Raw genomic sequence first — 14,335 nt, forward strand, 5'->3', positions numbered from 1 at the left:
ACTACTTTTTCTGAATTGAGTGCCACATTTACACACGTGCACACCACTGTTGGCCTGAAAAAATATAAATGAATGAGTGAGATTAATAGACCCAAATCTGTCAAGAAGGCTAGGCTAATAGTTTATAAATACAAATGTTGGGAATTGCTGCATTTGAGCACACTAAGCAGGCCAAAGGTATGTTGGGAATTTTATGACTTTCCTGTGAGACCTGAGTCCTGTCAGGCAGAGTTCTGTATTTAAACAAGGTCTTCAGTTGATTGGGTGACAGAGGCTTTTCCACATAATCTTGAAAGTCGGTAGATTATAGCCGTTAATCACTTCTATAAAATACCTTGAACATATAGAACAGTATATGATCCAACAGATGGGTGTTGTAACCTCACTAAGTTTAATGATCATGTGTGGAGGTTATAGGTGCTAAAGCAGATGTGAACTGAGAAATCATGAGCTCAGTGCGGCAATAGAGGATAGATAGCCTTTAGTTAGAGAAGCCAGTGGCTACATTTCAGTAGAATCTAAAATTCAGCTCATAATTGGAATGAGATACTAAGGTCCATGTTTCAAAAATGGCTGAAATCTGGGTGAAAATAGCGTTTTTAGGTAGTAGAAGATGGGTTTAGAAGTGAAGTGTGAGTTTTATGAACAAGAGAGCTGTGAGGGACAAAGAGCTGCAGGAATTCCTGAGCTCAACAGATATGGTTACTAATCTCCGCAAACAGGTCTAGCTTCCATTTCTCACACACAAGTGGATGAACACAACCTGTAGCAATTTCTAGATTGTTTAACTGGTGTATTGTCCATTATAATATGCAAATCCTGTTTCATATTAATATACTGCCTTTCTTCTCTCCTTTTTTAAACCCTTGAGACCTCACATTCAGAGAGCTTTTTCAATTTTTCAATGTTATACTTTTCTTGAAAACTGGCATCATTCTGCAGTGGATAGTTAGAGCTCGTTGAAAATTCTACGTGTTCATAAAGTTCAAGAATTTTAACTTTGAGTTTTGAGAATATTTTTTATTAAGGAAATTGGAAATACGAACCAGAATGCCTGAGCTTTTGAAATTATTTGAAAGGTGAAAAAAGTAACTTTTAGCTTTAGTGTAGTATGAGAAGTAGAAACTTGCAGAAATTAAGTCATCATTTGCCTATATTCCCTGGAAGTGGGGGTGGGAGAAGCATTGGGATCAAGGCCATATTGAGACTCTTCTTTTTTCAAAAATGATCTAGGCGGTCTTAAACACTGAAAACAATAACTTTCCTATGATTAAATTTTTTTAAGTCTTGTTGTGCTAGGCAGTGATTATTTTTATTGGCATGCTAATGCTGAACATTGCAAGGGAAACATGTAGATGACTCATACCCACAGTATTTTGGAGAGAAAAATGGAAGGACTGCTAGTTGAAGGCTAGTGTGGTCTATTTAGTGAGATAGTGGTATAAAGGGGCTGGGGTGGTGGAGGTAACACCACTATGCCAACATTCTATTTACCTTACACCTGTAGGAAAAGTAGCCATTTCATTTTACAGGGGAAACTCTATTCTTTTAAGATAGTAAATACTAGGGCCAGTGAGATGACTTTAGCAGGTAAAGGTGCTTGTCCTAAGGTAGTAAATCTTCCAAATAGTTCATGTGCCTGGCATTAATTAGTCTTGAACATATAAGGCAGAAATAGGCCTTTCCCTGCCTAGGAACCAAGAATGAACTATAGGACTTAAATGGGATTAGGGTTCTAGCTGTGTAACTGCCCAGGAATGTGTGTGCCCTCCCTAAATAAGCACCTACTGTGCTTCTGGTCAGAGAGCTGAGCGTGCAGCTCCCCAGTGATGCCAGCAACTAAGGTTTACCCTTCTGTGAGACTGCTTCTGAGGTTCAGACTGGGAAACAAGTCAAACATCTCAATACCTGCTATCTGGAGACGTCCTATGGAAAAACTTAAGAATTTTAATATTTTATTTATAGGTAACCTATAAATAAAGTTTTATTGACAAAATATTTCTGCTTCTCAAAAACATCAGGATTGCTAAAGCAGCAGCCCATCATGTAATAAAATTAGTAATCCATTAAAAGATGAGGTTCAGGAACCAAGTAAGACCAGCTACTCATAGGCTCTGGAGTGTTAAGTCAGTGAAAGTTTATACTGAATACAAGTATTAAAAATACAAGTTTTTTTTTTTTTCTTTTCTGAAGGGAAGCTCATCTCTTAGATATACTGTTCTGACTTTGTCTTTCTGAGCGAGAGTTTTTCATGTGTGATCATGACTTACTAGTGAGTACTGTCATCTGCCTGGCAAAAGTATGCCTGTTGGGGTACACACTTTGGCCTTCTGTGGTTGCCCACAGGGAGGAGAGTACAGCATTACCCCTCAGAAGAAACATTTGTCCTTTGCAGGGAAGATAATGACCGTTGCAGGTTTGCTTTCGAACTTTTCCACAACTATGGTAGTAAGACCTTGTTTCAAAACAATACCACATACCTTCAAAACAAACCTTGAGTTTGTATCTTGTAGGCTCTATAGGATATTATAGGGAAAATTAAAAAATTTTGTATTTCTATTATAGTTAATTTTAATGAGATTTAAGTATCTTAAACTATACAATCACTGTAATTTGTAATTTTCCAAAATTGGGGATGATATGGTATTGTTGGCTGGATTTCTTCTTAGCCTAAATTGAGATATTACTCTATGTAGCAGAGATTAACTTCTGGCTTACAACAATTGCTTTGCCATGTGATAAAAATTGTGCTGACCCTTCCCTACTCTCCCAGATAGCACAATTTTCTGTCTTGCTGCTCAGGAAGCTGCTGATCTGCCTTGCTTTGCTGCCTTCTAATCTTGACCATTGTTTTTGGGTTGAATTCCATGCCATTTGGCATGATCTTGAGCAGTCATAGTTACTTTTACTCACATGCTCTGTCTGCATCAGTGGCTTCAACTAAGAATGTTGTCTGTACTGAACGTGAATATGCTTTGTTCCTGCTCTTTGTACCTCTCATTTGTACTGTGTTTGATCTAGAGGTGATTTAGAGTACAGGGTATGTGGTATACTTCATACTTGAACATCAGTAAACTGCTGTGCTCTGGATGGGAGTGAGGGATGTGAGCAGGGTTGGAGCCGCCCTCCCTTATATCTAGGATGCTGTGGACAAGGACAGTTGTTCTGGAAGGTTTTTAGGGCTGTATTATTATTATTATTATTATTATTATTATTATTATTATTATTATTATTATTTGGAGTGGGAGAGACAAGGTCTCATTTTGTAGAGCAGACTGGCTTCGAACTGGTTGTCTTTATTATCAAACAGTGAGTGATAAACTATTGCTTTTCAGGAAGGCATTTTTTTCAACTCAGAGAAATGATACACTGTTGGTAAGACATCCTCACTTTTCACACTCTGGTAAAATGTTTCAATTGTTCCATTTAAATAAGGAACATAAACAAAACACAGAGTAAGACTGCTTTCCCTGAATAGTGGCGTGCAGTGATGGGCATGGGTGTTGGCTCGCATTATGTGGAGCTCTCCGGGAAATTTATACAACTACAGATAAAAGTAAAAAGTTAATGGACATGGGATTAAAGGTGTATGTACACCACCATGCTCAACTTGGAATTAGATTTTGCATTATCATTAAAATTTTTTTAGGTTTATTAAATGTTTTGCCATGTACACTTGGGCAGTATGTTCTTGCCTGTTGCCCACACATGACACTAAGTCATAGGAGGGTGTTGAATGGAACTGTAGTTATGAATGATTGTGAGCCAGTGTGTAGGTGCTGGGATTAACTGTTGAACTGTTTAACTGTTGAACCAGTCCACAAGAATTGAAACTTTAAGGAAAGGGTGAAACAGTAAAAACAGAAATAGGCAATCAGATTAAGTATATACCTGGCCAAAATTATATTATAATAATACAGGGAAATTGTACTGAAGGATTTGCTATGTGGCCTGCTAGCTTCCCCAGGGGAAATGGAGAAATCTTACTTTCTGAGATGTCCTTATTTTTAGTGGTAGTATGAAGGGAGAAAGCATTTGTTTGAAACAGGTTTGCTGAGGCTGGCCTTAGATTCTCTATGCAGCCAAGTATGAGTTCCCAATCCTCCTGTGCCTAACCTCCAAGTAGTCAGATTAGCTAGAAATATGCCTCTTGTATGTTTAGTTAGCATAAAACTACAAAATATTTGTGAAATCCGAAAACCTAGATGACTTCATCAGTCTCATGTGTATTTTCTTTTCCTTCTAGATAAGTTTACATCAACTGACCCAGAAAAGAAAGAACAGGCAGACCGAGATGTGTAGCACCGTGGCTGGTAAGCTGTGGTTCCTGACAGATCGCCGCATCAGAGAAGACTACCCACAGAAAGAGATCTTACGGGCTCTGAAGGCCAAATGCTGTGAAGAAGAATTGGACTTTAGGGCTGTAGTGATGGACGAGGTGGTGCTGACAGTCGAGCAAGGAAATCTGGGTAAGACTATCACAGATGCTCTTTTGTAGTTAGTCTGTTTTTGGAATAATGAGGACAAGTGACGTCATAATGGCCTTATCATAAGTACTACCCTCACATTGCAGGTCTGTTTATAGAAGATGTAGGAGCTCTAATAGTTCCAATTGTATCATGTGAAAGAGCAGACGGTCTCTGAGTTCAAGGGCTACACAGAGAATTTATCTACAAAATTTAAATAACATCTTTCTTAAAAAATCTTTTAATTAATGGGAATTCTTCGTCTGATTTTTATTTTCCTTTAGAGAATATCTGCCTCATTAATTAAATAACTTCTCAAGTGGTAATCTTATGATCTGCCTCAACAGGTGGTATATGTGTTTTACATGTTTTCCTCAAGAGCAACAAGTGTTCCTCACTGCTGAACCAACTCACCTCCCTGAATAGTGTACAAAACACCATCCTCTTGTAGGGAGGTGACGAAACTGCTTCTTTCACAGCACTCTATTATTTTTATTTAAGTATTTGTTTTTTTTGGAAAATTTTCCTCAGTATATAACTAATTACAGAGAAAAACCAAACTATGGAGTTGGGCTGTGGGGCTCTGTCCTTGGGCTGCCAGTGTTCTATTTTCCCTGCTTATCTCAGTTTTACTGGCTGTGGTTTTGACTTCAGGCGCCCTGCTTCATCTCAAAGCCACCAGTTTGATAGCAAGGTTTCTTATTTTCAAAATTGACATACTTGGGTCAAGTTCTTGTGTCAACTGACCTGTCAGGGTAGAAAGGATAATGAAAACAGCCCTTGTCAAACTTGTGACAGATTTTTATATATAATGTGAAATATTGTAGACCAGGTTGGCTCCAAATGTCTGACCTTTTTCTACCACATGTGGCTCTCCTAGACGTAATTTATGTGGTGTTAATATTTGTTTCTGTCCTTGTTTGTGTGTGTGTGTGTGTGTGAGCTTTCTGCTCTGAAATGACACCTGACAATTAATTGAGGAAAATTCATAGTTTAAAATTTTTATGTTTAATTTTCAGTTAATGCAACATCTGCTACATATGGATTGTATTTTTTGTTGTCACCCTTTAGTTTTTGAATAATCTTACTTTAAAAAGAAAGACAATTACCTTTCATTTTAGATTGTCATGTTTATTAAGTTCTGAAGTTAATTTTCCAGCTAAGTGCAGTGTAGAACTTTCTACCAAAGGCCTTTATTTTTTGAATGTACCAGTTGTGCTTGTTTCTGTCTATTTTATCCAGTCTGCTTGTTCTGTAGAAGATCTTATGTGATTGGTCTAAAAGTTGAGGTGATTCTCCTGTCTTGACCTCTTATGCTGGGATCAGAGGCATGAACCACTGTGTACAGCTTAATAGTGTTTTAAAATCTGACACTCTTTGACATCTCTGTTTCTAATGCTTGTTTGCTTTCTCTTGTTTTTTCACTCTTCTATTGGTGTAATAAAAAAAAAACCAGCAAAACCCAGTGTACAACTCAGGTGAGAAATGGGTTTATTTCTGCCTAACGTTGAGTCTGGCATTGTAGATAAGACAAGGGAGGAACTTCAGATGGCCAGTCACCAGTAGAGTGAAATGCATGACTGTTCATTTGCTTTGATCAGCTTGATTTTTATGCTCAGGAATTCTGCTTAGGGAATGGTGTTGCCCTTGGTGATCTGAGTCTTACACTGGTTAAAGGTAATTAAGACAGATTTCCATAGACATGCCCACAGTCAGGCCCTCATTAAGACTCTCTTCCCAGGTTATTCTAGGTTGTGTCAAGTTGGCTGTTAAAACTGACAGTATTTGTACCTTTGTGTCTGGTTTATTCCAGCATGTTTTATTTTTTGGTAGGGGTCAGTGTCTCAGTGTGAACCAGGCTGGTCTGATACTCAGTGCAGGGCAGGCTGGCTTTGAATTGGACTCTGAGAGTGCTGTGATTACAGTGTGAGACAGCTTGGATTCATATCAGCAGCGCACAGGGTTCCAGTATTGAACATCTGTGTCAGCTTCTGTTTCCTTTCTTTCTTTCTTTCTTTCTTTCTTTCTTTCTTTCTTTCTTTCTTCCTTCCTTCCTTCCTTCCTTCCTTCCTTCCTTCCTTCCTTCCTTCCTTCCTTCCTTTCTTTCTTTCTTTCTTTCTTTGGTTCTGGACATGAACTTGGGGCTTTGCAATCTATAAATGCATACCACTGATTTGCATGCCCAGTTCAACTTACTTGATAGTGGCCATTCTAATGAATATAAAATACTGTCTCATGGCTTTGATTTACATTCTCCTAGTTATTATTGGTGTTGAATATCATTTCGGTTAGTAAGATTAGCAGGTACTCACTCTGTAGGTAAGTCTCATTGGATAGCGTGGTAACTGAGCTGCTTAGATTTGTGTGTTTTGACTTCCTCCCTGGCTTGGGTATCTCCATTTCCCAGCTCCTCACTGCAGCACAGCCACAGGGTCATGGCTATTGCTCTGTTCCTGTATAACTTGCTTCAGGTAACTGTTTCCCGGCAGCTTTCAGAAACAGTGCCTTTAACTTTCCTACCAGGGAACCTTCTTAGGTGAAACAGTAATCAGTTCTTTCAGTTCTCTGATAGACCAGAACAATGCAAGTAAGATCTCTACTACTGTTCTGTAGGAGACAGTGCCTCCACTTGGAAGGGGGTATAGGGCACATGTTGGAAGATAAGATTCCATGAAACTGTTCTGTTTTGTTTTTGAGGCTGGGTCTGGGTGACTAGTGTTGTTTTCAAACTTATTATGCAACTGAAACTAGCCTTGAACCTTTTGACCCTCCTTCCCTTTCTACCAAAGCACTAGATTTACAGGGGTATTCCAGCATATCTGGCCCTTTGTTTTCAGTATGGCTATGTATATGTTTGGGACACACTCTCTCTGTAGCTCTGGCTGGCCTGGAACTTACTTTGTAGACCAGGCTGGCTCAAGATCCCCTTGCTCCTGCCTTCCAGGAACAACTATAGAGCCAGGAGTTCTCTGCTATGCTGTGCTGTGTCACGAAGACCAGCACCATGCCAGGCTGCCATGTTTTCTATCATGATGATAATGGACTAGTAAATCTGAAATTCTAACCCAGACCCAGTTAAACCTTTTCTTTTATTAGAGTTGCTGTAATATTGTCTCTTCACAGTAAGACACAGATAATTTATTCTTTCAGAAATTTTCTATTTATATCTGTGCAAATAAATCTTTTCAAATTTTCCCTTATAGTTCATTATATTTGGACTTTTCATTTCTGAATGTAACTGTTACTCTCTTTAAATGGCAGTGCAAAAGTTTCACAGTGGCATGAACACCATAATTTAGTTAATAAGGTAGGGTAGAATTTTTGCTTTTCTTTGGGAAGAATGTATCCCAATCTAGTATTAATAACACAGTGCTTTTGATTTTGTGATACAAGCTTTGGTATTTTATTGTTCCTCTATATCAGTATTTCTTTTTATATTTCAAAATATTATTTAATTTTGAGATTATAATAAAATTGCATTCTGTATTTTTTTCCTTTCCTCCCTCCAAATCCTTGCATAGACCCTTCCTTGCTCTTTCAAAATCATGTCCCCCTTTAATTAATTGTTGGTACATGGATATATGTGTATGTTTATATATGCATACTTATTGCTAAATACATAAAATACATGCTCAACCCATGTAATGTTACTTGTATGTATGTTTTCAGTGCTGACAGTTGTGCTGGAAATGGCTGTAGCACAACAGCATTCCACAGTATACATGTACCGAATTTCTTTATCCGCTTGTTGAAGGATTTCAGGCTGTTTGTTGTGTTGTGACTAGAGACAGGTGACATAGCTGAGCAGCATCAGAGCGGAGTGGGTTGTGTGGGACTTATGTTTAGCTGTCTGATTCCCATAGTGCAGGAGTGCTTGGACCATTTTGTATTGCAGTTTCCCTCACCCCTCGCGGATTTGTGCTCTGCCATTCAGACTGGGAAAAGAAATAATCACAGTTTTGATTTGCATTTTCCTAATTGGTAGGGACAGTAAACATTTTTTGCAGATCTATTGAGACAGGGTCTCTCTCTGTGTAGCCCTAACTTCTTGGAACTTGCTATGTAGATCATACTGGCGACAAACTCACAAGAACTTCTGCCCCTCCCTTCTGAGTGCTGTGATTAAAGGCATGTGCTTCCCCGACCAGGTGCAGTTCCCAGGCCCATTTTCTTCAGATGGGTTCCTTGGTTTTTGTTTGTCTTTTGTTCTCCCCATTGTTGTTCTGTTTGTGTGCTTTAGTTATTCTTTATCAGAAATAGATTCTTGGGGCTTCTTCGCAGTTTTCTTTCTTTTTCCTTTTTTTAAAGTTTGACTGCTTCTTTAGTTGTGAACAAGTTGTGACAAGTCCTACTCATCAGTTCTTGGTCTCGATTTTTTGGCAAATGGAGCACTCCTTATAGTCCTTATACACCTGTCCTGTAGGATGCTGTTTGGCTTCTTCTAGCACGTTCAGGTTTCAGGCTTAGGTTTTTGATCCATTTAGGGCTGGTTTTTATGTGAGGAGATAGATGGGGGTCTATTTTCATTCTTCTGTATGTGGACACCCAGTTTTTTCAGCACCATTTATTAGAGATGCTTTATTTTCTTCAGCAAATGCTTTTGGTGTCATAAAATTAAATGGCTGAGTTTATTTGTACTCCTTCTTGTTCCATTGATCTGCGTTGTTTTTTGTTTTTTGCTAGTACCATACTCTTACTTTACTATGGCTCGACAATATATCTGGAACGGTAATCACTCCTACAGTGGGGTTTGTTTGTTTGTTTGCTTTGGTTGTGTGGAATTTTTGTGGTTTCATAAGAACCCGAGATTCATTTTTTCTATTTCTGTGAATGAGATGGCGATTTGGGTTGGGATTACACTGAATATATTGTCACTTTTTAAATAGTAAAGAACTTGCAAAGAAAAAGATAGGATCCCACTCTGTAGTGCTGGCCCTGAGCTCAGACCCACCGGTCTGTCTCAGGAGTGGATCACAGGATCAAGCTGCCACGTCCCTTTGTCAGTCCTCCTTCCAGTGATGTTAGCTTCACTGTTCTGTTTCAGGTCTGCGGATCAGTGGAGAGCTAATCACTGCCTACCCGCAGGTGGTGGTAGTAAGAGTTCCAACCCCATGGGTGCAGAGTGATAGCGACATCACTGTTTTGCGCCACCTAGAGAAAATGGGGTGCCGGCTGATAAACCGACCTCAAGCCATCCTGAACTGTGTTAATAAATTCTGGACATTTCAAGAATTAGCTGGCCATGGAGTACCTCTGCCAGATACCTTTTCTTACGGTGAGTTCACGGGTAATGTGCATCTTTTGGGGAACTAGAGAGATGGCTCACAGGTAAGAAGAGTGAGAGCCTGAGTTGAGACCCTGCACTCCTGTGAACAAAGGGTGTGTTCATGTAGCCTGTAGCCACAGGCTGTGCAGGGTGGAGGAAGATCACTGGCTACCAGCCTAGCTCCAGGTTCAGGTGTAAAAGGTTTAGCACAACTTTTCTGTAAGTCCAGTTATTAAGCATCATTAGTTTTACAGACCAGAAGTTCTTTGTCGGGACTATCAGCACTGTTCTTGTAATGTGAAAGTTGCTGGCTACAGTGCTTAAACAAATGAGTATTTCTGTGTTCAGATAAAACTTTATTGTAAAATCAAGTAGTAGATCAGAAATACCTCACAGGCTTTTTTATAGCTGCATATATTTTACTTTTTTGGGATTTTCATAGCTGAATATTTTTATACCATTTAAGAAAATGGCCTTATTAAGGGTGGGTGATATGCTTTAAAGCAACACTAAACTGATGTGCAGTAACACTAAGTGGGATCATATCACAGCCACAGTAGACCTGGTTCTTGTGCTTGATCACTTGTCCATTACAAGAGGCACCTGCATATTACCAGGTTAACTTTGGCCTTGAACTCATTCTGTAACCAGGCCTCCCTCTAGCCTTCCAGCTGCTGGCTCTGGTGTTAGCTTATTGCATTGTATCATGTCACTCAGCTTTCCACAGAAGTATCATTTTCTTTTCATTCTTTTTTTAAGACAGGGTTTTTCTTTTAAAAAGTTTTTCTTTACTGAGCCATCTCTCAATCCTCCAAAGATGCTGTTTTCAACAATTTCTTCACGAAAAACAGAAATTATCTATAAGTCTGTTAACCTTCTACCTCCCTTGTGCTGTGCTTAAAATTGGTCCCAACATATTTCATTATTAGCTAATTAATTTTTTCCTCAAACCAGGTGGCCATGAGAACTTTTCTAAAATGATTGATGAAGCAGAAGTGCTGGAGTTCCCCATGGTAGTGAAGAACACACGGGGTCATAGAGGTGCGTAAGACTTGTGGATGTGGTATTTAGTGCTGAAATTGCTTTTGCAAATTAGTGAGCAGGATTTTGGATCAGGACATATGATCCAACAAGTATATGAGACCACAAACTTACAGATTTCCAAAACATTTATTTGGTGAGGTGCTGCTTCCATTTAGAGGTTATAGTAGAGGTGTTAGCAGGCATAAATAAGTCCCAATTAAGTATTCCTCTCCAGGAATAAATAGCTACCTAGACACTCCCACCTCTCAGGCCGTCCAGTTGGAAAACTTGAATGTCTAAGACAGAATCGATAAAACATTTTAGTAAATTAATCATACTGCATCCTAAGTGCTGGCTTTGTTGAAAATTTCTGCCTTATACTAACCTTTCAGTCGCCTTTAAATGCAAAATGACATGAGGTCTCAGGACATGGACAGATTTACCACATCTGTGGCCTCTGTTCCAGTTCCCAGTAGTCTTCATTGCCACCTGGACCCTGGTGAGCGTGACCTGCTGTAGCATCTCTAGAGCTGCATAATGAACACACGTCTTCCTGTGTTTCCAGACTGTTCCACTGAAGCAGTCCAGAGTGCTCCTGACTACATACGTCAGAGGCACTATCAGCAGTGTGTAGAGTCTTGGTTCCAGTGTTCTGTATTAGTCATTTTTCCATTTCTTTGATAAATGCTTGACCCAGACATCCATATTTGGAGTAATATTTTCATGGGTTGTATTTCTCTGACTCAGTGCTGCTTTATTAGCTGTAGTTTTCCTTGACTCATTCTTTAGAGAATGATGTTTTTTACTGGGTCCTTTTTCTGGTCACTGTCAGGTTGTCGTCCCCCAATATTTATCGGTATATTGTATACCATTCTTTTTTGAAGAACATGGCTTTTCATACACTTGCACGGTGACAACACTTGTACTATGATAAAACTGCCATGGTTTGTTACCTTAAGATGTTTGCAGAAGTGTCAGCTTTTCATGCGTATCCCACATTGCTGTTCTGCCTACCCGACTGCTGGACATTCTTTCCTTTACAGAATTTGATTCTCCCACTGCTGTATTTGTTGCACCTTTCTTTTACTCAGTGTTTTCCAAAGCTAGGCTGTTTCCAGGACAGCTGCAGCCATTCCTGCTCCTGTTACTGTGGTAGGCACTGTTGACTTCTAAGCAGAAAATGTAGTAAAGGCAAGGATATGACAAGTAGTTCTTTGACTAAAATATGTGATTCATAATATGGCTAAAGCCACTGAGTTTGTTTTTTATTCGATGAACGCTCAATACACAAAAAAGCTGCATACTGTCTGACTTAGTGCTAGAAGTCAACAGAGAAGAATGCAGAGTTTCCCCGGGAAAGAACTTCTACAGGCATAAAGCAAAACAGCAACAGGGCAGATCAGACAATTGAGAAACAATCTGCCTACAGTATTGCTGTGTAATAGATTGTTAATATGTAATAGTTATGCACATTTAAGTCATAGTAAAGGGGCTCTGCTGAAGAAAGAGCTAAGTATCTCCGTAATCATAACCAAATCACTTTAGTCAAAGAATGAATGTACATTGGAGTTCATTGGGTCCCAAGAGTGTATCCAGTTTCATGACTTGCATGTATTGTATATTTTTATTCTTTTTAAATTCTAGGCAAAGCTGTTTTCTTGGCACGAGATAAACACCATTTAGCTGACCTAAGCCATCTTATTCGGCATGAAGCTCCGTATTTGTTCCAGAAATATATTAAAGAGTCTCATGGAAGGGATGTACGAGTCATTGTTGTGGGAGGCCGAGTAGTAGGCACCATGTTACGTTGTTCAAAAGATGGAAGGATGCAAAGCAACTGTTCCCTAGGTAAAAACAACACAGCATTTTCTGTTGGTATAAAAGTGAGTGATGGTTTCCATCACTGTTAGTAAGTAGGTTTCACTGGTCACGAATTCACTCTGCATTTTGTGATAACTTGTTTTTTTTTCAAGATTTTCATGCTTCTATACATTGTATGTATAGCAGATTCCTCATACCTAGCTTCTCTTGCTTTCCTTGCCTCTATTCCACTGGTCCCTTTATCACTGCAAAAGCAACAAGTGCTAGGTAGGATTAAAGGCAGTGATCCTCCAATACCATGGCCACCATCCCTGCAGTTAATTTGTATTCTAGTAAGCCAGTTTATGAACTGGAAAGTTGAGCCTATAACGGTTGCTCCTGCATTGAACATGCTGTCACTGTTCCTAAGCAATAACATTTTAAAAACTTCATTGTTTCCATTGTATCAGGCATTTCACTCCTGATTTAAAGTGTGTGGCAGGTTATAAGTCGACTATTAAGGGCTTGTGACCTTCTTTCTGATTGTAGATTCTGGAAACCTTCCCTTGTGATACTGAAGGATACTATTTGGTTTATGTTATCATAAGCAGGATAGACCCTAAGGGAAGTTTAGTGTCTTCCTAAGACTTCTTCACTTTAAAAAAAAAAAAAAACTATGTTCTGGAAGATTAAAAACAAAAGTCAGGAGGCTGAGGCAAAGGATCATGAATGTGAGGCAGTTTGGACTAGAAAATTATGATCTAGCTGTGGTAGATATTAGAATTGTATTAATTCTAAGTTAGTCACTCTCTACCTCTTGTCTTTCCCAGGCGGTGTGGGGATGATGTGCTCATTGAGTGAACAGGGGAAGCAGCTAGCTATCCAGGTGTCTAACATCCTGGGGATGGATGTGTGTGGCATCGACCTGTTGATGAAAGATGACGGCTCCTTCTGTGTCTGCGAGGCCAATGCAAATGTAGGTTTCATCGCCTTTGATAAGGCTTGTAATCTAGATGTAGCTGGTATCATAGCAGACTATGCTGCCTCCCTTCTGCCCACTGGCCGGCTCACCCGGCGCATGTCCCTGCTCTCTGTGGTGTCCACTGCCAGTGAAACTAGTGAGCCGGAGCTCGGTCCCCCTGCCAGCGCTGCTGTCGACAACATGAGCGCAAGTTCCAGCTCTGTTGACAGCGACCCTGAAAGCACCACCGAGCGGGAGCTGCTCACCAAGCTCCCAGGGGGGCTGTTCAACATGAACCAGCTGCTAGCCAATGAAATCAAACTCCTGGTGGAGTGACTCCACTGGTAAATAGTTAAACAAACAAACAAACAAACAAACAAAAAACCCTTGTAAAACTGTCTCCCTGCACCCCATCCCCTTCCCCTTTAACCAACTTGCAATGCTGTTCATGGAGAATGTTTAGAAGGTTGGGATAAAGGTGTAGTAAGATTCATTAAGGAAAAATAGATGAGACCCCTGGTAGTAATACTTAACTGATTCGTCTACAGATTTCACAGAAAGGAATACAAGATACACATAGAAATGGCAGGCTCTCATGTTAACCCTTTCAGTTACTAAAACCCTGCTCTTAGGCCATGAGAAACATGAAAGGTTTTTTTCTCCTCATGGTCTCTTGCTTTTGTTTTTTATGTAGAATGATTTTGATCTAAGTACTTGGTAGCATGACTTGAGTTTTAAGATTTGTAAAAAGAAAACACCCATTTAAAATACAGAAATGTTTTAAACAGTAATCTGAATTCTGCCATTTCTCTCAGCTAG

At 39.5% G+C, this 14,335-nt stretch overlaps 1 protein-coding gene across 1 annotated transcript; it reads left to right on the forward strand.

Moving 5' to 3' along the window:
- Positions 1–4,294: 4,294 nt before the first annotated feature.
- On the forward strand, positions 4,295–13,852 carry RIMKLB (ribosomal modification protein rimK like family member B; the record flags this gene model as incomplete). Its single annotated transcript, XM_080914962.1, has 5 exons — positions 4,295–4,469; positions 9,511–9,741; positions 10,687–10,773; positions 12,400–12,603; positions 13,386–13,852. 5 exons carry the CDS (start codon positions 4,295–4,297, stop codon positions 13,850–13,852), a joined length of 1,164 nt encoding a protein of 387 aa, XP_080771088.1.
- Positions 13,853–14,335: the final 483 nt, after the last annotated feature.

Source organism: Micromys minutus, assembly GCF_963924665.1.
Source record: "Micromys minutus genome assembly, chromosome: 3".
Taxonomy (NCBI): Eukaryota; Metazoa; Chordata; class Mammalia; order Rodentia; family Muridae; genus Micromys; species Micromys minutus.